Raw genomic sequence first — 21850 nt, forward strand, 5'->3', positions numbered from 1 at the left:
TTGCCTAAAGTCACACAGCTGGCAATTGGCACAGTCGGGATTTGAACCCATGACCTCTGACTCCAAAGCCCGTGCTCTTTCCACTGAGCCACGCTGCTCTTCTCTTAAAACTGTGAGCCCCCCCCCGTGGGACAACCTGATGACCTTGTATGCCCCCCAAGCGCTTAGAACAGTGCTTTGCACATAGTAAGTGCTTAACAAGGTAGGTATTTATAGAGCATTTATTGAAAGCTCACCTCCTCCGGGAGGCCTTCCCAGACTGAGCCCCCTCCTTCCTCTCCCCCTCCTCCCCATCCCTCCCGCCTTACCTCCTTCCCCTCCCCACAGCACCTGGATATATGTTTGTCCGTATTCATTATTCTATTTATTTATTTATTTTACTTGTACATATTTATTCTGTGTATTTTATTTTGTTAATATGTTTTGTTTTGTTGTCTGTCTCCCCCTTCTAGACCGTGACCCCCTTTGCTGGGCAGGGACCGTCTCTATATGTTGCCAACTTGGACTTCCCAAGCGCTTAGTCCAGTGCCCTGCACACAGTAAGCGCTCAATAAATACGATTGAATGAATGAATGAATGAATGAATACTATTCTATTTATTTTATTTTGTTAATATGTTTTGTTTTGTTGTCTGTCTCCCCCTTCTAGACTGTGAGCCCGCTGTTGGGTAGGGACCGTCTCTGTATGTTGCCAACTTGTACTTCCCAAGCGCTTAGTCCAGTGCCCTGCGCACAGTAACCGCTCAATAAATACGAATGAATGAATACTATTCTATTTATTTTATTTTGTTAATATGTTTTGTTTCGTTGTCTGCCTCCCCCTTCTAGACTGTGAGCCCGCTACTGGGTAGGGACCGTCTCTATATGTGGCCAACTTGGACTTCCCAAGCGCTTAGTCCAGTGCCCTGCACACAGTAAGCGCTCAATAAGTACGATTGAATGAATGAATACTATTCCATTTATTTTATTTTGTTAATATGTTTTGTTTTGTTATCTGTCTCCCCCTTCTAGACCGTGAGCTCGCTGTTGGGTAGGAACCGTCTCTAGATGTTGCCAACTTGTCCTTCCCAAGCGCTTAGTACAGTGCCCTGCACACAGTAAGCTTTCAATAAGTACGATTGAATGAATGAATGAATACTATTCTATTTATTTTATTTCGTTAATATGTTTCGTTTTGTTGTCTGCCTCCCCCTTCTAGATTGTGAGCCTGCTGTTGGGTAGGGACCGTGTCTATATGTGGCCAACTTGCCCTTCCCAAGCGCTTAGTACAGTGCCCTGCACACAGTAATCGCTCAATAAATACGATTGAATGAATTATTATTATTATTATTGTTATTATAGGAAGGCCAGCGCGCGCTCCCGCGGGCTGCGGCAGTTGCAGGGGGCGTGGCCGCACGGAGCGCGCTGATTGGCTCCCGTCTCCCCCCAGCCTCGGTTTGAACCGCCAAGCCCCGCGCTGCGATTGGCTGGGCCGCCCCCCCTCGGGCTTGATTCAACCAATGAGGGGCGGGATCGCGCGGGCTGCCGGGAGGAGCGGGACGCTATATAAGCGGGCCGCAGGGGGCGGCCTCCGCGCGGAGGGCTGCTGGCCGGCGGAGTGGTACGCGGTGCTGCCGGGGAGCCGCAATGGCGGAGGGAGACAACCGCAGCACCAACCAGCTGGTGAGTGGCCTCGGCCGGAAGGGGGCGCCACCGGGGGCGGCTCTCCCGGCCCCGCGGCCGCCCTGGGTGCGCATGCGCGCGCGGGGCGGCTCGCCCTCCCCCGCGGCTGCCCTGCGTGCGCATGCGCGCGCCGTCCGAACGCCGCGACCGTTGTGGGGGGGGGGGGGCGGCTGCGACGCACCTGTCGCGCGCATGCGCGGCCCAGGGGTGTGGTCAATGGGGGGGGGCAGTGACTCTGCTCAATAATAATAAAATAAAATCAATAATGGCATTTATTAAGCGCTTACTACCGTTGTTGGTAGTGTAATATAGTCATGGTATAATAATATACCGTTATTTATTTTATTTGAACACATTTATTCTATTTATTGTCTTTTGTTAACGTCTTGTCTGTCTCCCCCTTCTAGACTGTGGGCCTGTTGTTGGTAGTGTAATATAATCATGGTATAATAGGATACCGTTATTTATTTTATTTGGGCACATTTATTCTATTTATTGTCTTTTGTTAACGTGTTTTGTCTGTCTCCGCCTTCTAGACTGTGGTATTTTATTTGTACACATTTATTCTATTTATTGTCTTTTGTTAACATGTTTTGTCCTGTCTGTCTCCCCCTTCTAGACTGTGAGCCCGTTGTTGGTAGTGTAATATAATCATGGTATAATAAGATACCGTTATTTATTTTATTTGGACACATTTATTCTATTGATTGTCTTTTGTTAACATGTTTTGTCTGTCTCCCTCTTCTAGACTGTGGGCCTGTTGTTGGTAGTGTAATATAATCATGGTATAATAAGATGCCGTTATTTATTTTATTTGGACACATTTATTCTATTGATTGTATTTTGTTAACATGTCTTGTCTGTCTCCCCCTTCTAGACTGTGAACCCGTTGTTGGTAGTGTAATATAATCATGGTTTAATAAGATACCGTTATTTATTTTATTTGTACACATTTGTTCTATTTATTTTCTTTTGTTAACATGTTTTGTCTCGTCTGTCTCCCCCTTCTAGACTGTGAACCCGTTGTTGGTAGTGTAATATTATCATGGTATAATAAGATACCGTTATTTATTTTATTTGGACACATTTATTCTATTTATTGTCTTTGTTAACATGGTTTGTCATGTCTGTCTCCCCCTTCTAGACTGTGAGCCCATTGTTGGTAGTGTAATATAATCATGGTATAATAAGATACCGTTATTTATTTTATTTGTACACATTTATTCTATTTATTTTCTTTTGTTAACATGTTTTGTCTCGTCTGTCTCCCCCTTCTAGACTTTGAGCCTGTTGTTGGTAGTGTAATATTATCATGGTATAATAAGATACCGTTATTTATTTTATTTGGACACATTTATTCTATTTATTGTCTTTTGTTAACATGTCTTGTCTGTCTCCCCCTTCTAGACTGTGAGCCCGTTGTTGGTAGTGTAATATAATCATGGTATAATAAGATACCGTTATTTATTTTATGTAGACGCATTTATTCTATTTTTTGTCTTTTGTTAACATGTCTTGTCTGTCTCCCCCTTCTAGACTGTGAGCCCGTTGTTGGTAGTGTAATATAATCATGGTATAATAAGGTACCGTTATTTATTTTATTTGGACACATTTATCCTATTTATTGTCTTTTGTTAACGTGTTTTGTCTTGTCTGTCTCCCCCTTCTAGACTGTGGGCCCGTTGTTGGTAGTGTAATATAATCATGGTATAGTAATATACCGTTATTTGATTTGGACACATTTATTCTATTTATTGTCTTTTGTTAACGTGTTTTGTCTTGTCTGTCTCCGCCTTCTAGACTGTGGGCCTGTTGTTGGTAGTGTAATATAATCATGGTATAATAAGATACCGTTATTTATTTTATTTGGACACATTTATTCTATTGATTGTCTTTTGTTAACATGTTTTGTCCTGTCTGTCTCCCCCTTCTAGACTGTGAGCCTGTTGTTGGGTAGGGACCATCTCTAGATGTTGCTAATTTGGACTTCCCAAGCGCTTAGTACAGTGCTCTGCACACAGGAAGCGCTCAATAAATACGATTGCATGAAGGAATGAACGAATGATCATTCATTCAATTGTATTTATTGAGCACTTCCCGTGTGCAGAGCACTGTACTCAATGAATGCCATGCCCTGTGCATTCATTCCTTCATTCAGTGCCATTTATTGAGCGCTTCCTTTTCCTTCCTTCCTTCCTTCAATCCTATTTATTGAGCGCTTCCTGTGTGCAGAGCACTGTACAAATGAATGCCACGCACTGTGCATTCATTCCTTCATTCAATCCTATTTATTGAGTGCTTCCTTTTCATTCATTCATTCCTTGTCAATCCTATTTACTGAGCGCTTCCTGTGTGTAGAGCACTGTACTCAATGAATGCCACACACTGTGCATTCATTCCTTCATGATCATTCCTTCATTCAATCCTGTTTATTGAGTGCTTTCTTTGTGCAGAGCACTGTACTAAATGAATGCCACACACCCTTCATTCAATCCTATTTATTGAGTGCTTCCTTTTCATTCACTCTAGTTATTTTATTTGTACAGATTTATTCTATTTATTGTATTCTGTTAACATGCTTTGTCTTGTCTGTCTCCCCCTTTTAGACTGTGAGCCTGTTGTTGGGTAGGGACCGTTTCTAGGTGTTGCCAATTTGGACTTCCCAAGCGCTTAGTACAGTGCTCTGCACACGGGAAGCGCTCAATAAATAGGATTGAATGAATGAATGAATCACAATCATTCGTTCTTATTGAACACTTACTGTGTGCAGAGCACTGTACTAAGAGCTTGGGTGAGTACACCACAAAAAAAGTGGGAAACGTTTCCTTCCCTTAACGAGTTTGTACCCGGGTTTGATCAATTAGTTGTATTTACTGAACACTGTGTGTAGAGTGCTTTACCCAGTGCTTAGAACAGTGCTGGGCACATCAATAAATCAATCGTATTTATTGAGCGCTTACTGGGTGCAGAGCACTGTACTGAGCGCCTGGGAAGTCCAAGTTGGCAACATATAGAGACGGTCCCTACCCAACAGTGGGCTCACAGTCTAGAAGGGGGAGACAGAACAAAACAAAACATACTAACAAAATAAAATGAACAGAATAGATATGTACAAGTAAAATAAATAAATAAATAGAGTAATAAATATGTACAAACATATATAATAGATATGTGCAAGTAAAATAAGTAAATAGAGTAATAAATCCATACAAACATATATACAGGTGCTGTGGGGAAGGGAAGGAGGTAAGGCGGGGGGGATGGAGAAGGGGAGAGGAAGAAGGGGGCTCAGTCTGGGAAGGGGGCACATAGGAAGTGCTTAACAAATACCATTATTATTATTATTAATCAATCAATCGTATTGAGCGCTTACTGTGTGCAGAGCACTGTACTAAGCGCTTGGGAAGTACAAGTCGGCAACACCTAGAGACAGTCCCTACCCGACAGCGGGCTCACAGTCTAGAGGGGGAAGACAGACAACAAAACCAAACATACTAACAAAATAAAATAAATAGAATAGATATGTACAAGTAAGATAAGTAAATAGAGTAATAAATATGTGTAGTAGTAGTATTATTATTATTACTAAAGCGCTTGGGCAAGTACAGTGAAGTGGACACGTTTCCAGCCCGTAACCTGGGTTTGATCCATCAGCCTGTCGTACTTATTGAACACTTACTGTGTACTTATTGAACACTTTCTTCTAGACTGTGAGCCCACTGTTGGGTAGGGACTGTCTCTATTTGTTGCCAACTTGTACTTCCCAAGCGCTTAGTCCAGTGCTCTGCACACAGTAAGCGCTCAATAAATACGATTGATTGCAGAGCACTGTACTGAGAGTTTGGGAGGGTACAATATAAGAGTTGGTAGGAAAAGAACTTGTCTGGAGTCCGATGAGCCCGTGAAATATAGGCCCCCGGGGACGATAAGGTGCTGATCATCTGACCTCTGGTTCCATGAAAGACTTCCAGGGTGTTTCCCAGATTCCGCATTTCCAGGAATGTCTTGTGTCCGGGGGTCGTCCGTAGTTTTCCTTGTTTAACTGTAGCACATGGAGGCACTTGCCGGAACATCAACCACCTTCTGCCCAGTGTCCAGACCGACTTTCGGGGGAGAAGTCAAAATAATTCGGCAGAACCCAGGGCGAGCGTGAGAAGTCAAAATAATTCGGCAGAACCCAGTGCGAGCGTGAGAAGTCAAAATAATTCGGCAGAACCCAGTGCGAGCGTGAGAAGTCAAAATAATTCGTGAGCAGCACCCAGTGCCGAGCGTGATGTCGTTAGGTAATAGCATGAGAATAAAACGACCCACCAGGCCATGTTCGTTTGTTGACGCTCCGAGCACTGTGCTGAGAAACCATGTAGGTTTAAGTGGTGAAAGCTAAATGGCTTCAAGTCGCAAATAGCTAGTCTGCAAACTCATCCGCTGGGTGAGAAGGGTAGGGTTATTTGGGGAGGAAGTGGCTTAGGTCTTCCGTTCCTTTTGGGCTTTTAAAAAAAAAAAATCAGCTGTCTTCCCCAAGTGAATATCAATCAATCGTATTTATTGAGCGCTTACTGTGTGCAGAGCGCTGTACTCAGCGCTTGGGAAGTCCAAGTTGGCAACATATAGAGACGGTCCCCACCCAACATCATCATCATCAATCGTATTTATTGAGCGCTTACTGTGTGCAGAGCGCTGTACTAAGCGCTTGGGATGTACAAGTTGGCAACATATAGAGACGGTCCCCACCCAACAGTGGGCTCACAGTCTAGAATATGAAAAGAGCTGAAGCTCTCCGATCGTCGTCGTCAATGGTATTTGAGCCCCGACTGAATGGCAGAGCTGTCTGTTAAGTACCTGGGTGCCGACTTGTACTTCCCAAGCGCTTAGTACAGTGCTCTGCACACAGTAAGCGCTCAATAAATACGATTGATTGATTGATGGGTGAGTGCGGGTGAGTGTGAGAAACGAACTCCGAGAAGCAGCGCGGTGGAGCGAGAAGCGATGTGGCCTCGTCGTGGAAAGAGCTCAGAGGATTTGGGGGTCTAGTCCCGGCTCTGCCACTCGTCTGCCGGGTGACCTTGGTCACCGGTCTTCTCTGTGCCTCAGTTACCTCGCCTGTCAAACGGAGACGGACTGAACCCCAGTGTGGGACATGGACTGTGACTAACCTGATCGTCTTGTACCTACCCCAGTGCGTGGCACATAGTAAACATTTTACAGACACCGTAAACAAAGAAACAAAATAACCCCTCTGCCCTCAAATTTGCAGTCTGATGAGAATCTCATAAACTGGAGTAATGCGCAAAGAGCATGTTTTTCCTAAATAATAATAATAATAATGATAGCATTTATTAAGCGCTTACTATGTGCAAAGCACTGTTCTAAGCGCTGGGAAGGTTCCAAGGTGATCAGGTTGTCCCTCGTGGGGCTCACAGTCTTCATCCCCATTTTACAGATGAGGTAACTGAGGCCCAGAGAAGTTAAGTGACTTGCCCAAAGTCACCCAGCTGACAATTGGCGGAGCCAGGATTTGAACCCAGGACCTCTGACTCCAAAGCCCATGCTCTTTCCTGCTGAGCCACACTGCTTCTAAATCAGACGTGCTTTAGAAACCACTTTGAACTGACACAGCAACTAGTGATTTCATTCATTCAGTGATATTTATTGAGCGCTTACTGTGTGCAGAGCACTGTACGAAGCGCTTGGAAAGTACAGTACAATAATAAAGACATTCCCTGCCCGCAGCGGGTTTACAGTCTTGGGGGTGGCGGGGTGGGGGGAGACACATCAGATCAAGGAAACGGGTATCAATATAAATAGAATTATAGATATGCACATAAGTGCTGTGGGGAGGGGAAAGAGCAAAACGAGTGAAGCAAGGTGAAGCAGATTTGTAGATGACACCATCTGAAGGAAAATTTTAACATCTGAGCCAAGAATTCGTATTTCACAGTACAGGGCAAGCACACCCAAGGTGATAGCCACCCCTAGATGCCTAGAGTGCCCAGTCATTGGTAACATCCCTAAATTCCTAAAGCCCCCAGCCATCGGTAACATCCGTGAAATTTATAACCTAAGGGTTCAGCCTTTATCGTTTTCACTTGAACATCGGATACACCGTTGCAGGATGTTAAAAGCCGATGAAAAAGTTATGGTCTCTACACCGTCAGCTAAAATTTGGGGATTAAGAAGTCTTATCTCATTTTTTTTTTTAAAAGACGGTAGATAAATTAGTAAAAATGATGTGGGCAGGAAGCATCTGCCAACTCTATTGTACTTTCCCAAGCTCTGCTTAGAGGACTCTGGACTTAATAAATACCATTGATTGATGGAAAGAAAAGTCAGTGATGGAGTGAAAAATGATGTGGGCAGGGAGCATCTGGCAAACGCTATTGTACTTTCCCAAGTGCTGCTTCGAGGACTCTGGACTTAATAAATACCATTGATTGATGGAAAGAAAAGTCAGTGATGGAGCGAGGCATTCATAGGTTTTGGAGGTGTTGAGGAAGAATTGGTCCACTACAAGGAGCATTACGAAGGCAACAAGAAGGCTGTTGTTCAATCTAAATAGGACAAATGCTTCCTTAAAGGTGAAAGCCAATACCGCAGTCAATAGAACAAGTTTTTCCCTTTGCAGCTTCCTGCAAAGATTCAATTCCGCCTTAAGTGCGACATTATGCTTTGAACTACTTGAACGATAGGTTAGTGACACTGACTGTAACAACACAGCACAGAAAGGAATTGCGTTATTTTTCCTGAGGCTTTGAAACAGATCCCAACTGATGTTATAAGTCCATCATCATCATCATCATCAATCGTATTTGTTGAGCGCTTACTGTGTGCAGAGCACTGGACTAAGCGCTTGGGAAGTACAAGTTGGCAACATATAGAGACAGTCCCTACCCAACAGTGGGCTCACAGTCTAAAAGGGGGAGACAGAGAACAAAACCAAACATACTAACAAAATAAAATAAATAGAATAGATATGTACAAGTAAAATAGAGTAACAAATATGTACAAACATATATACATATATACAGGTGCTGTGGGGAAGGGAAGGAGGTAAGATGGGGGGGAAGGAGAGGGGGACGAGGGGGAGAGGAAGGAAGGGGCTCAGTCTGGGAAGGCCTCCTGGAGGAGGTGAGCTCTCAGTAGGGCCTTGAAAGTCCATGAAAACGTACCCCGCGATCCAGCCTTATTTTCGGACCGTCCTCCCACTGCACCGTGAGATACGCCTTTGCCGGACCTAGGAGAGCCAGAAGCAGAAGAGCCCCTGGAAACAAGGGACAAGAAGAGATGAGGGGAGAGGGGTGGCCGGAGCAGATTTAAAGACTTATGGGAAACAGCACCTAATAAAATACATGTTAGTCTTTGGGAAAGCGTACCCCACAATACATCCCCACGCTTTTTCTTGTTATTAAGCGCTTACTGTCTGCCATTACTGGGGTAGATACAAGGCAGTCGGATTGGACACAGTCCATGTCCTACAGGGGATTCACAGTCTTAATCCCCATTTAACAGACGAGGGAACTGAGGCCCGGAGAAGTGAAGGGACTTCTTCAAGGTCACGCAGCAGGCAGGCGCCGGAGCCGGGATGAGAACCCAGGTCTTTCTCACTCCCAGGCCTCTCTCCACTAGCCACGCTGCTTTGGAGGGGCATAGCCTGGCTGGGTTGCCGGGTGTTCCCGTACCGTGTTTGGAATTCCCCGCGTGGTTTCAGGATGCTGATGAGCCACGAACGGGTTCCTTAAATAAAAAGTGTGCCTTGTCAGGTCTTGGCTTTCCATTAACCTCACTTCCCCTGGAGAGCGGTACGGCTGTTAATTGAGACTGTCCGTGTGATGTAGGCCGCCGAGACTGCCAGCCTGGAGGAACATTTGCAAGGATGGGGAGAAGTGATGCTGGTGGCCGATAAGATCCTTCGGTGGGAAAGAGCCTGGTTTCCACCCGCCCTCATGGGTGTGGTTTCTCTGGTGTTCCTGTAAGTGAACCGCAAAGTCGTTTTGATTTGTTAATAATAAAAATAAAACGGCATTTGGTTAAGCGCTTACTATGTGCAAAGCGCTGTCCTAAGCGCTGGGGAGGTTACAAGGTGATCAGGTTGTCCCGCGGGGGGCTCACAGTCTTCATCCCCATTTTCCAGATGAGGCCCAGAGACTTGCCCAAAGTCACACAGCTGACAAGTGGCGGAGCCGGGATTTGAACCCATGACCTCTGCCTCCCAAGCCCGGGCTCTTTCCACTGAGCCACGCTGATTTGTTAGTGTCAAAGGCGCAAGCAGTACCCCCAACCTCTTTGTTTTCTAAAATGCTTTTAAATCCCGTATATTTATGTAAGATCTAGAGAAGGCGCCTCCTTGAAGCAACTTCTTTTCTGCTGTTAGCATTCCGAATATTTGTGTGAATTTGATCACCTAATCTAAGCATGATTAAAATCCTCCATTGGAGATTATACGTTGAAACCGGTTCTTTCTTTTTCCGTACAGGTTGGTCTACTACCTGGATCCGTCAGTTCTTTCTGGTGTTTCTTGCTTTGTTATGTTTCTGTGCTTGGCCGATTACCTGGTTCCCATTCTTGCGCCGAGGATTTTTGGCTCCAACAAATGGTATGTGAATTGAGAACTAGACAAGCAGCTTTTTGGTCATTAACTTAGTACGTATGTGGAAAGAGAATTAGATTCGTCCCGTTGGCTTTCAAATGCATCAGATGAAGGTGTCGCAGATGGCAGCATGCAGCGCAGGTGAAAAGATTATTGTGGATTCATTGTCATTCATTCATTCAATCAATCGTATTGAGTGCTTACTGTGTGCAGAGCACTGTAATAAGCGCTTGGGAAGGGCAAGTTGGCAACATATAGAGACGGTCCCTACCCAACAATGGGCTCACAGTCTAGAAGGGGGAGTAGATTTCACTGTATCATAACATTTGGTTCAGAGAACAACCAGTTACAAAAAAATAGAACTCATCTAGTAATACTGTACTTTCCCAAGCACTAATCAATCATCATCATCATCAATTGTATTTATTGAGCGCTTACTGTGTGCAGAGCACTGTACTAAGCGCTTGGGAAGTACAAGTTGGCAACATATAGAGACAGTCCCTACCCAATAGTGGGCTCACAGTCTAAAAGGGGGAGACAGAGCACAAAACCAAACATACTAACAAAATAAAATAGAATAGATATGTACAAGTAAAATAAATAAATAAATAGAGTAATTAATATGTACAAACATATATACATATATACAGGTGCTGTGGGGAAGGGAAGGAGGTAAGATGAGGGGGATGGACAGGGGGACGAGGGGGAGAGGAAGGAAGGGGCTCAGTCTGGGAATCAATCAGTCAATCGTATTTATTGAGCACTTACTGTGTGCAGAGCACTGTACTAAGCGCTTGGGAAGTACAAGTTGGCAACATATACAGTCCCTACCCAACAGTGGGCTCACAGTACTCTTTACACAAATCATGTTAAGCGCTTACTGTGTATAGTGCACTATACTAAGCGCTTGAGAAAGTACAGTAGAACAGTAAACAGTGACATTCCCTGCCCACAACGAGCTCACCGTCCAGATCGGGGAGACGGGCATCAGTACGAATAAATAAAATACAGATATATACATAAGTGCTGTGGGGAAGCAGGTATGAGATTTGTCATTGCCTTTGAAAGATGATAGACAGCATGTTAAGGATTTTAAGAAATTGCTCCTCTGTGGAAGCCGGAAAAAGCTTCCTCTTCTGAAAAGTGACTATTTTATAAATATTCCAATTTGATTACTTTGTGTGCAGATTTCGCACAGTCAGTTCCGGTGTAATGCAACAGTTATATTCTTGATTATGAGAAAAGCTTACAACTTTCACATCTTGACATATTCTACACACACACACCAACTCCCCAAAAACATCACCACCATTTCCCTGATATTGCATTCTGTTCAGATAGACCCAAGATGTTGAACATTTCCTAAAAGCAGTTCTCTCCAAAACATATAAGCATGCGCTGGGGAACAACTTAGAGGGTTGTGTGTTAATCTGTGAGTAGTATGATCCTTCTGCCCTTTCAGTGAGCCGGAGGTAAAGCTTCCCGGCTTTTGATTTTTGGAAAAGGGGCCAACAACCTACTAGAAAGTAGTACAAGTAGAAACTACAATTTGATAATAGTGATAATAATTATGGTATTTTTTTTTAAGTGCTTATTATGTGCCAGGCATTGTTCTTCACGGGGGTGGATACAAGCAAGCAGATCGGGTTGGACACAGTCCCTGTCCCACATAGGGCTCACAGTCATAATCCTCATTTTACAGATGAGGGAACTGAGGCACAGAGAAGTTAAGCAACCTTAGTACAGTGCTGTGCACACAGTAAGTACTCAATAAATACCATTGTTTGGCAGGCAGCTCCCTCCCCCTTTTCTAAGAAATGGGATTAGTACTGTTAGTGGATGGCCGGCAGAGCTGAAAATGCCTTGTTTTTTGCCATTCTCAGCAGTTGTATAAATATGTCAAAGGGATCGTTGATTTAGCACATGCCGGGTTTGCTGAGAATAATTTTTCCCCCCCCTTAAGTTAGAATAGTATAATTTATTTTCGCTACCTTGAAATGCTTATCTCTTCCATTTATGCCAAGCGCCTGCTGGGCGTTGCCATTTTCTCTAGCTGTTGATACGGCTTTTAGTGAGTCCATTTTTCTCCAGTTGGAGTAATTAATCTCTTAAAAACTGCCCTGGCAGGCTTTTTCCGGGAGGGGAAAAAAAAAGAAAAGAAATCCTTGGATCATTCTTCTCTAAAACCTTAGTCTGATAAGGCTTGGCAACGGATTATCTGAGAAGAAAATAATCTACCTAAGTTTTAGCATATTCCTTCGTACTAAAACATAGTTAAAACTTGCTCAGAGAGTGTTCTCTTTCATGCTTGGGTAGGTCAAGGCAACACACTACCAGGCTCTCCTGCTTCAGAGGCATTTAAAGCCCTAAATGAAATTTTGCTCTGATCCTGCTGTACGACACTAAGGAAAATTGCACTTGGCATAAACAAATTAAAGGCAAGCCACAGCTTTTCGGTTGATTCTCAGAGCCCGTATAAATTGAAGTGGGGGTTTACTTCAAATGACGCCCACCACCACAATAAATTGAGTGATGCCATTTTCGCGTATTGAATGTAAAGTCTAGGGAAAACCATTTGCAGCTGTGTGGGTGTAAGAGGACGTCAGCTGACTCGGAGTCTAAAAGCTTGAGGTCAAAGAGTGAAGCAGCTGCACTAAAATATCCCTTGTGGTGAATGCTAATGGATACCAGGATAGACTTTTATATTATGCTATCGCTAGAATTTACGGTGTAGGCTAGTAAACATTAGTACACATTTAGTCCTCAGAAATCTCCAGTGGCTGCCTGTCAACCACGACGCATCAGGCAAAAACTCCTCCCTCTCGGCTTCAAAGCTCTCCATCACTTCACCCCTTCCTACCTCACCTCCCTTCTCTCCTTCTCCAGCCCAGCCCGCCCCCTCCGCTCCTCCGCCGCTAATCTCCTCACCGTACCTCGTTCTCGCCTTTCCCGCCGTCGACCCCCGGCCCACATCCTCCCCCTGGCCTGGAATGCCCTCCCTCCACCCGTAATAATAATGATGATGGCATTTATTAAGCACTTACTCTGTGCAAAGCACTGTTCTAAGCGCTGGGGAGGTTACAAGGTGATCAGGTTGTCCCACGGGGGGCTCACAGTCTTCAACCCGATTTTACAGGTGAGGTAACTGAGGCACAGAGAAGTGAAGTGACTTGCCCAAAGTCACACAGCTGACAATTGGCGGAGCCAGGATTTGAACCCATGACCTCTGACTCCAAAGGCCATGCTCTTTTCCACTGATCAGCCGAGCTAGCTCTCTTCCTCCCTTCAAAGCCCTACTGAGAGCTCACCTCCTCCAAGAGGCCTTCCTAGACTGAGCCCCCTTTTTCCTCTCCTCCTTCCCCTCCCCACAGCACCTGTATATACATTTGTACAGCTCTATTACTCTATTTACTTGTACATATTTACTATTCAATTTATTTTATTTTATTTATTCTATTTACTATTCTTTTTATTTTGTTAATCAATCGTGTTTATTGAGCGCTTACTGTGTTCAGAGCACTGTACTAAGCGCTTGGGAAGTACAAGTTGGCAACATATAGAGATGGTCCCTACCCAACAGTGGGCTCATCATCATCAATCGTATCATCAATCGTATTTATTGAGCGCTTACTATGTGCAGAGCACTGTACTAAGCGCTTGGGAAGTACAAATTGGCAACATATGGAGACAGTCCCTACCCAACAGTGGGCTCACAGTCTAAAAGGGGGAGACAGAGAACAAAACCAAACAGACTAACAAAATAAAATAAATAGAATAGATATGTACAAGTAAAATAAATAGAGTAATAAATATGTACAAACATATATACATATATACAGGTGCTGTGGGGAAGGGAAGGAGGTAAGATGGGGGGGTTGGAGGAGGGGACGAGGGGGAGAGGAAGGAAGGGGCTCAGTCCGGGAAGGCCTCCTGGAGGAGGAACAAAACAAAACACAGAACAAAGCAAAACATATTAACAAAATAAAATAAATAGAATAGATATGTACAAAAATAAATAGAGTAATAAATATGTACAGGCATATATACATTTATACAGGTTAATGATGTGCATTTAGCTTTAATTCTATTTGTTCTGATGACTCGGCACCTGCCCACATGTTTTGTTGCCCGCCTCCCCCTTCTTGACTGCGAACCCGTTGTGGGGTAGGGACCGTCTCTAGATGTTGCCAACTTGTCCTTCCCAAGCGCTCAGTACAGTGCTCTGCACACAGTAGGCGCTCAATAAATACGATTGAAGGAATGAATTTAGAATTGAAAGCCGTGAGTATTCCAAATAAGTTCCTTTTAAAATGAGTAGTGTTTATTTACTGAGGAGCCACTTGGTCCAGAGGACTGTACTAAACAGAAAGCTGAGCTAGTAACATGGGGGTGATCAAAGGAACCTCGCCACAGAACTTCTTCACGGCATCACTCCAATCCACCCTTTCCTCTCCATCCAGACTGCTACTCGCACCCGGATTACCGCATCAGCCTCCCAGCCTGCTGTCTCCCCTTAATCCATACATCACTCTGCCGCCCGGCTCATTTTTCTACAAAAACGTTCAGGACGTGTCACTCCCCACCTCAAAAAAGAAACTACAGTGGTCGCCCATCCACCTCCATATCCGTCTCCCCCTTCTAGACTGTGAGCCAGCTGTTGGGTAGGGACCGTCGCTGTATGTTGCCAACTTGGACTTCCCAAGCGCTTAGTACAGTGCTCTGCACACCGTAAGCGCTCAATAAATACGATTGAATGAATGAATATCAACAAAATCTCCTCACCATTGGCTTTAAAGCACTCCACCACTTTGCTCTTCAAGGGTTAACCTTTTCACTGTACCTCATTCTCACTCGTCTCACCTTCCAGTCCACGTCCAGGTGAACGCCTAGTCCACATTCATTCAGTCATATTGATTGAGCGCTTACTGTGCGTGCAGAGCACTGTACTAAGCGCTTGGGAAGTCCAAGTTGGCAACATCTAGAGACGGTCCCTACCCAACAGCGGGCTCACAGTCTAGAAGGGGGAGACAGACAACAAAACAAAACATATTAACAAAAATAAAATACATAGAATAGTAAATGTGTACAAGTAAAATAGAGTAATAAATCTATACAAACATATACAGGTGCTGTGGGGATGCTGGTTTTCAATGAGTATTTCTTTATAAATGAGCAGGTGTAATTAAAAAAAATTGAACTCCAGCAGCACAGTTATTTATAGTAGTAACGGCCCACTGAGGGCCATGCACTGTACTAATTATATACCTGTACAAATAATTTGTGCTTCTGAAAGGTCATTTACAAATTGAAGTCGTTGGGGAGATCTGCAGGGCATGGCTTTTTAAAAAAAAAAAAATTTTTGTTTTGTTTCAAACCTTAACAGAAGAGCAAGGATGGACGATAGTTGTTATCCACTCCCCTTGGTGTTCTACCATCCCTGCTCTTTTGTCGTTAAGAGAAGGGGAAAAAAAGCAGCCCTGGAGATCTCCTCAATGACTTCAATTCATAAATGATGATTTAGGCACAAACGTGCTTTGTAACAGATCTTTCCCGAAAAGGCGTTAATTTACCATCCTCCGAATACTGGTGCTGTCGGCTCTGTTTCTAGTTGACTCTGGTACAAATTTTGTCTTTATAAGGACCACTGAACAACAGCAAAGGTTTCATGAAATTTGCAGTAACCTAGTAAAAAACCGACGGCGAATCGTTGGCTGGTGGAAGCGGCTCTTCACGCTGAAGGAGGAAAAGCCTAAAATGGTACTTTTCACTTGGACACCCTTCACTAGTGGGAAAAGGTTGCCTCAAATAGGGCTTTAAAATAGTTTGATGATTGACAGCCCCAAGACACAAAATTTAAAAAAAGCCTTTGTTCTCCCTAAAATAGTGTGCTGCTACTTAAATCAATCGTATTGAGCGCTTACTGTGTGCAGAGCACTGTACTAAGCGCTTAAAACTAGCAGCCTGTTAAAGTGGATGCTTGTTATCACCACGGTCCAGTGATTTTGATATCACTTATAAATGATCCCATTGGTTCCTTCCTCTGAATGCTTACAAACCTTTTTTTTTCCCTCTATCAGCTAGGAATTGAAGTTGTTGTTTGGTCTCTAATTAGGCAATTGTTTTCTCTCCCTGTGTTTCCTTTTTGGTTTCCAAAAATAACAACAGACCACCCCAAAGTTGGTGGTGTTCCCTACTTTGAATCTTCTCTATCTTTGCATAACGTAATTTTGCAAAGTCTGCTACATAACTGGGGTAAGCCCTGGGTAATCAGAAAAGCATTTTTATATTCTCTGGTAACAGGAGTTCTGAGAGTTTAATGTGCCGATGTACTGAATATGGAGAAACTTCAAGCCCCTCTGTTTAGGGTAAAATTGCCTAATACGAATTAGCTATGTTATATTAATAGATATATTAGATAGAGAAGCAGCGTGGCTCAGTGGAAGGAGCACGGGCTTTGGAGTCCGAGGTCGTGGGTTCGAATCCCGGCTCCGCCACGTGCCTGCTGTGTGACCTTCGGCAAGTCACTTCACTTCTCTGAGCCTCAGTTCCCTCATCTGTAAAATGGAGATTAAGACTGTGAGCCCTGCGTGGGACAACCTGATCACCTTGCATCCCCCCAGCGCTTAGAACAGTGCTTTGCACATAGTAAGCGCTTAACAAATGCCATCATCATTATTATTATTATTATATGTAAAAATAGAATTCTTTCAGCCTCATGATCCTAAATTGTCACAAGAAATATGGCCAGGAGTAAATAGTTCTAAGTGGATGTGATGTGTTTTGCGTGCGTGAAAGAAGAACCTTCCCATTTTAATAATAATAATAATAGTAATGATGGTATTTGTTAAGCGCTTACTACGTGCAAAGCACTGTTCTAAGCGCTGGGGAGGTTACAAGGTGATCAGGTTGTCCCACAGGGGGCTCACAGTCTTAATCCCCATTTTACAGATGAGGGAACTGAGGCTCAGAGAAGTAAAGTGACTTGCCGAAGGTCACACAGCAGGTGATCAGGTCACACACAAGGTGATCAGGTTGTCCCACAGCGGGCTCACAGTCTTAATCCCCATTTTACAGATGAGGTAACTGGGGCACAGAGAAGTTAAGTGACTTTCCCAAAGTCACACAGCTGACAGTTGGTGGAGCCAGGATTTGAACCCATGACCTCTGACTCCAAAGCCCAGGCTCTTTCCACTGAGCCACGCTGCTTCTCACATTTTGAAGTAACAGTCTATTTCTGTAACTAACCCGACCCCCTTCTGTGTGATTCTTATTTTTTTTTTTTTTAGTACTTCATGACCATGATCCTTTCTCTGGCTGCCGTTGCCTGGGTAGGGCAGCAAGTTCACAATCTCTTCCTCACCTACCTTATCGGTAAGTCTTTGGAGGTGGCAGACGGAAGCGGGGCGGGAGAGGGGGGTCTATTAAGCAAATTCCCTCGCCCCAGCTGGATTCGTGTCAAAATTATAGATAGCATCGGTTCCTTCAGGGGGGCCGGGAGCGGAAGGGCAGCGGTCTAGCTGGGCCGTGCTCCTTGCCCATTCAGGGCGGCGATGACGGCCCTGGAAGATGTCTCGGGGACACTTTAGTAATAATAATAATAATGATGATGGCATTTATTAAGCGCTTACTCTGTGCAAAGCACTGTTGTAAGCGCTGGGGAGGTTACAAGGTGATCAGGTTGTCCCTCGGGGGGGCTCACGTTCTTAATCCTTATTTTACAGACCAGGTAACTGAGGCCCAGAGAAGTGAAGTGACTTGGCCAAAGTCACCCAGCTGACACGTGGCGGCGCGGGATTCGAACCCACGACCTCTGACTCCGAAGCCCGGGCTCTTGCCACTGAGCCACGCTGAAGTCGTTGGGGGGACCCGCGTCCCCAGACTCCTCTAGTCCGCAGGCTCCTTACGGGCAGGGCTCCTGTCGGCCTACTCCACTGTACTGGGCTCTCCCAAGCTCCGCACACACGCCCTAAGCGCTCAAAAAATACCGTTGATGGAATGACAGCGTGATCGCTTACTTTATACAGAGCAGCGTACTAAACGCTCACTTTGTGTAAAGCACAATACTAAATGTGTTTGGGAGAGGGCAACAATAGTCGTAGCAGTAGTAATTGAAGCAGTGTGGCTTAGTGGCAACATCACGGGCTTGGGCGTCAGAGGTCGTGGGTTCTAATCCCGTCTGCGCCAGGGGCAATCTGATCACTTTGTAACCTCCCCAGCGCTTAGAACAGTGCTTTGCACATAGTAAGCGCTTAATAAATGCCAACATTATTACTATTATTATTGTCTGCTGTGTGATTTAGAGCAAGTCACTTAACTTCTCTGTGCCTCAGTTACCTCATCTGGAAAATGGGGATTAAAACCGTGAGCCCCACGTGGGACAACCTGATTACCTTGTATCGCCCGCAGCGGTTAGAACAGTGCTTGGCACATGGTGAGCGCTTGACAAATACCGTCGTTATTGCTAGAGAAGCAGCGTGGCTCAGTGGAAAGAGCACGGGTTTTGGAGTCAGAGGTCATGGGTTCAAATCCCGGCTCCGCCAACTGTCAGCTGTGCGACTTCGGGCAAGTCCTCCCCCTTCTAGACTGTGAGCCCACTGTTGGGTAGGGACCGTCTCTATATGCTGCCAACTTGTACTTCCCAAGCGCTTAGTACAGTGCTCTGCACACAGTAAATGCTCAATAAATACGATTGATTGAATGAATGAATGAAGTCACTTAACTTCTCTGTGCCTCAGTTACCTCATCTGTAAAATGGGGGTGAAGACTGTGAGCCCCCGGTGGGACAACCTGATCACCTTGTAACCTCCCCAGCGCTCAGAACAGTGCTTTGCACATAGTAAGCGCTTAACAAATATCATTATTATTATTATATTAAGCGCTTGCGGTGTGCCGAGAAGCAGTGGGGCCTAGTGGAAAGAGCCTGGGCTTGGGAGTCAAAGGACCCGGGTTCTAATCCCGGCCCTGCCACTTGTCTGCTGTATGGCCATGGCCACCCCTTTTAGACTGTGAGCCCACTGTTGGGTAGGGACCGTCTCTATATGTTGCCAACTTGTACTTCCCAAGCGCTTAGTACAGTGCTCTGCACACAGTAAGCGCTCAATAAACACGATTGATTGATTGATTGATTGATTGACGGGCCAGCAGGAGTTGAAGGAAGCTGTGTCCCCAGACTCCTAGACTTCTTGTGGGCAGGGCTCCTGTCAGCCTGTTCTACTGTATTAGACTTCTCGAAAGTTCTGCACACAATGGAAGTGCCCAGTACTGTTGATTGATTTTGCTAAAGTGTACGGTGTAACCTTCAAAAAAAAATCCACACACACAAAAAAAACTGAACCAAAATGGCCGGGAAGCCCGGAATAGCGCATTACGCTGATAAAAGTAGCCCGGGGTTTGACCCCAGGGATTTCAAGTGGCTGCCGTCTCAGCGAGTCGAATTCTAGATGTGATGTTCATTTCTGAAAAAATTGCCTACTCTCAAGTGGAGCAGCACTTAGAGAATGGATTGCCAGCTGTTTAATTGGATTTGTTTTCCATTTTCAGTGACATTCGTACTGCTGCTTCCGGGACTAAATCAGCACGGCGTCATTTCCAAGTACATCGGGATGGCCAAAAGGGAGATCAACAAACTCCTGAAGCAGAAAGAAAAGAAAAATGAATGATGGGTTCGCCTCGCTCAGTCTGACTTACTGTGGCCTATAGTGACCCTGGGAACAGTTCCTGCTCTGTGTGTGGGTGTGTGTTGTGTGTGTGGGTGTGTGTACTAAAATGTTACAGAAGCAGCTTCTATTACACTCTTGTTTTAACTTAAAAATGGGTCTTTAGTTAAAAATTCTTGATTATCAAAAGATTATCAGCTCTTGTTCTGCCTGTCAAGTGAGCTTCGTGTCCTCGCTCATTTTTGACTTTCTGGGAAAGAAACCCCTCTGAGGATAGATTTTGATTTCCTCTTTCTAGGAAATTCATTTAGCGCGGTAAGGAACGTGAGCCCTGTAGTGCAGTGAGAGTGGTGTCGGTGATTAACCCTCGTCTCAGAAGATATTCTGAATCAGCTAGACCTCTTCAGGGAATCTGTGTCTGTAGAAAGCTGGATTGTTTGTGTGCTTTCAAGAATGTGAAGACCAATGTTACCATTTCTAATGGAAAGAGACCAATTAGCATTAGCAGTTCTCCATTCCTGTTTTTCTGTGGGAAGATACCAACAAAGTCTACTGAAATGGGTTCCGTCGCCTACCTGTTATTACTGTTTTTTTCTTACTGAAAATCTTAGCCATTTGTAGACCCTCTGGGCCTCCTCTGCCAGTTGGGGGTCTGGAACATTTTAAAGTGTTATCACCAGTGTCCCCCTCAGTGATCCAGTAAATTGTTGGAGATTTCCTCGAAGGATTCCTCTTAGACACGTGCTACCATTTTGAGGCTGCTAAACTATTCTAACTCTCTCTGACTTACCTGGCAGATTTAATGGTCAGAACAATCGTAACAGCTCAGGCAGCCAACTTGTAAGTCGCAGTCCTTGGCAGAGAACCTAAACGTGAGGCCGATGAGGCTCAACGTGTCCATCTGATGTATTAGGGATCTCGTCAGTGGTAGAGGAACCATTTTTAAGGGATCAGCTGAATGTTGTCCTTCCTCAAGCACCAAACTTACTGGGATGTCGAGCTATGACCCAGCCCAGGTCGTTTCTAAGAGAGAAACCAACAGTCCTGCCAGTAACGCGGGGTGGAAGTTGGGGAAGGACTGCCTTCTGTGACCTGTCTTTAGAAAGTCCGATTTGGTCCTGCAAGCAATCGCCGATCTAACCGGGCCACGTGATGAAGAAAGATATACTCACGCTTCAGAAGGCAAGTCTGACCCTATCCTAAAATTTCTCTGAGCTCACTCCCTCTCTGAGGGTCAGACTTGTCCCTCCACCTTGCACCTGCAGCCTAAAAGCTAGAGGAGCCGAGATTAGGGAGAACCAATTAACCCAGTCCCCAGAGATTCAAGGTAGCGTGAAATACATTTGGGAACAATCTTTAAAATCTCATTCAACTAGCAGTGATGTAGTTTCGTAAACCTTCTTGCACTGAGGCTATAGCAACTCGATTGTGTTGTCCCTAACGGTAAATTCCTGTGTTCGAAATACTACTGTACTCATGGAGCCGGGTAGCATGTCATCGGTTTTATGAATGTCGTCCTGTATGCAAGCCAACTCGGTTACGTGTGATTCCTCTTGTAAATAAGCCTGTCTTCGTATCTGGATTATTTGCGTCCTGATGGCTTCTGCGGTTCTGTACCTTCGGTCCTTTCACTGTTATGTGTAGAGAGGGAAACATTAAAACGTTGAACTCTTGACTCGGAGCCAGTATTCTTGAATGCCGCAGCGTTTTTAAAAGGTAAGCCGTGAGGTTTGGTAATTTAAATCAGTTCGACCGCTGACTCAGCCAGCCAGCTTTCCCTGGCTGAGGGTGCGAGGGGGTTTTCCCCTGAAAAAAGACATGAAAAGCACACTGGTAACTCTTCTGGACGACACATGCAGAAAAAGCCAGAACTTGCACCTGGGATGGCCAAAAAAGCAGTTCTTTCTCACTGCCCAATTCCTATTGCAGTGTTTAATCTCACCGCGGGA

At 44.8% G+C, this 21850-nt stretch overlaps 1 protein-coding gene across 1 annotated transcript; it reads left to right on the forward strand.

Moving 5' to 3' along the window:
• The first annotated feature begins 1625 nt into the window (after positions 1-1625).
• ARL6IP1 (ADP ribosylation factor like GTPase 6 interacting protein 1) lies at positions 1626-21576 on the forward strand. The gene is made up of 6 exons (XM_038763255.1): positions 1626-1661; positions 9494-9627; positions 10132-10251; positions 15885-16002; positions 17532-17616; positions 19786-21576. Exons 1-6 carry the CDS (start codon positions 1626-1628, stop codon positions 19902-19904), a joined length of 612 nt encoding a protein of 203 aa, XP_038619183.1. The 3' UTR covers positions 19905-21576.
• The last annotated feature ends 274 nt before the right edge of the window (positions 21577-21850 follow it).

This window comes from Tachyglossus aculeatus, chromosome 21 (assembly GCF_015852505.1).
Source record: "Tachyglossus aculeatus isolate mTacAcu1 chromosome 21, mTacAcu1.pri, whole genome shotgun sequence".
NCBI lineage: Eukaryota > Metazoa > Chordata > Mammalia > Monotremata > Tachyglossidae > Tachyglossus > Tachyglossus aculeatus.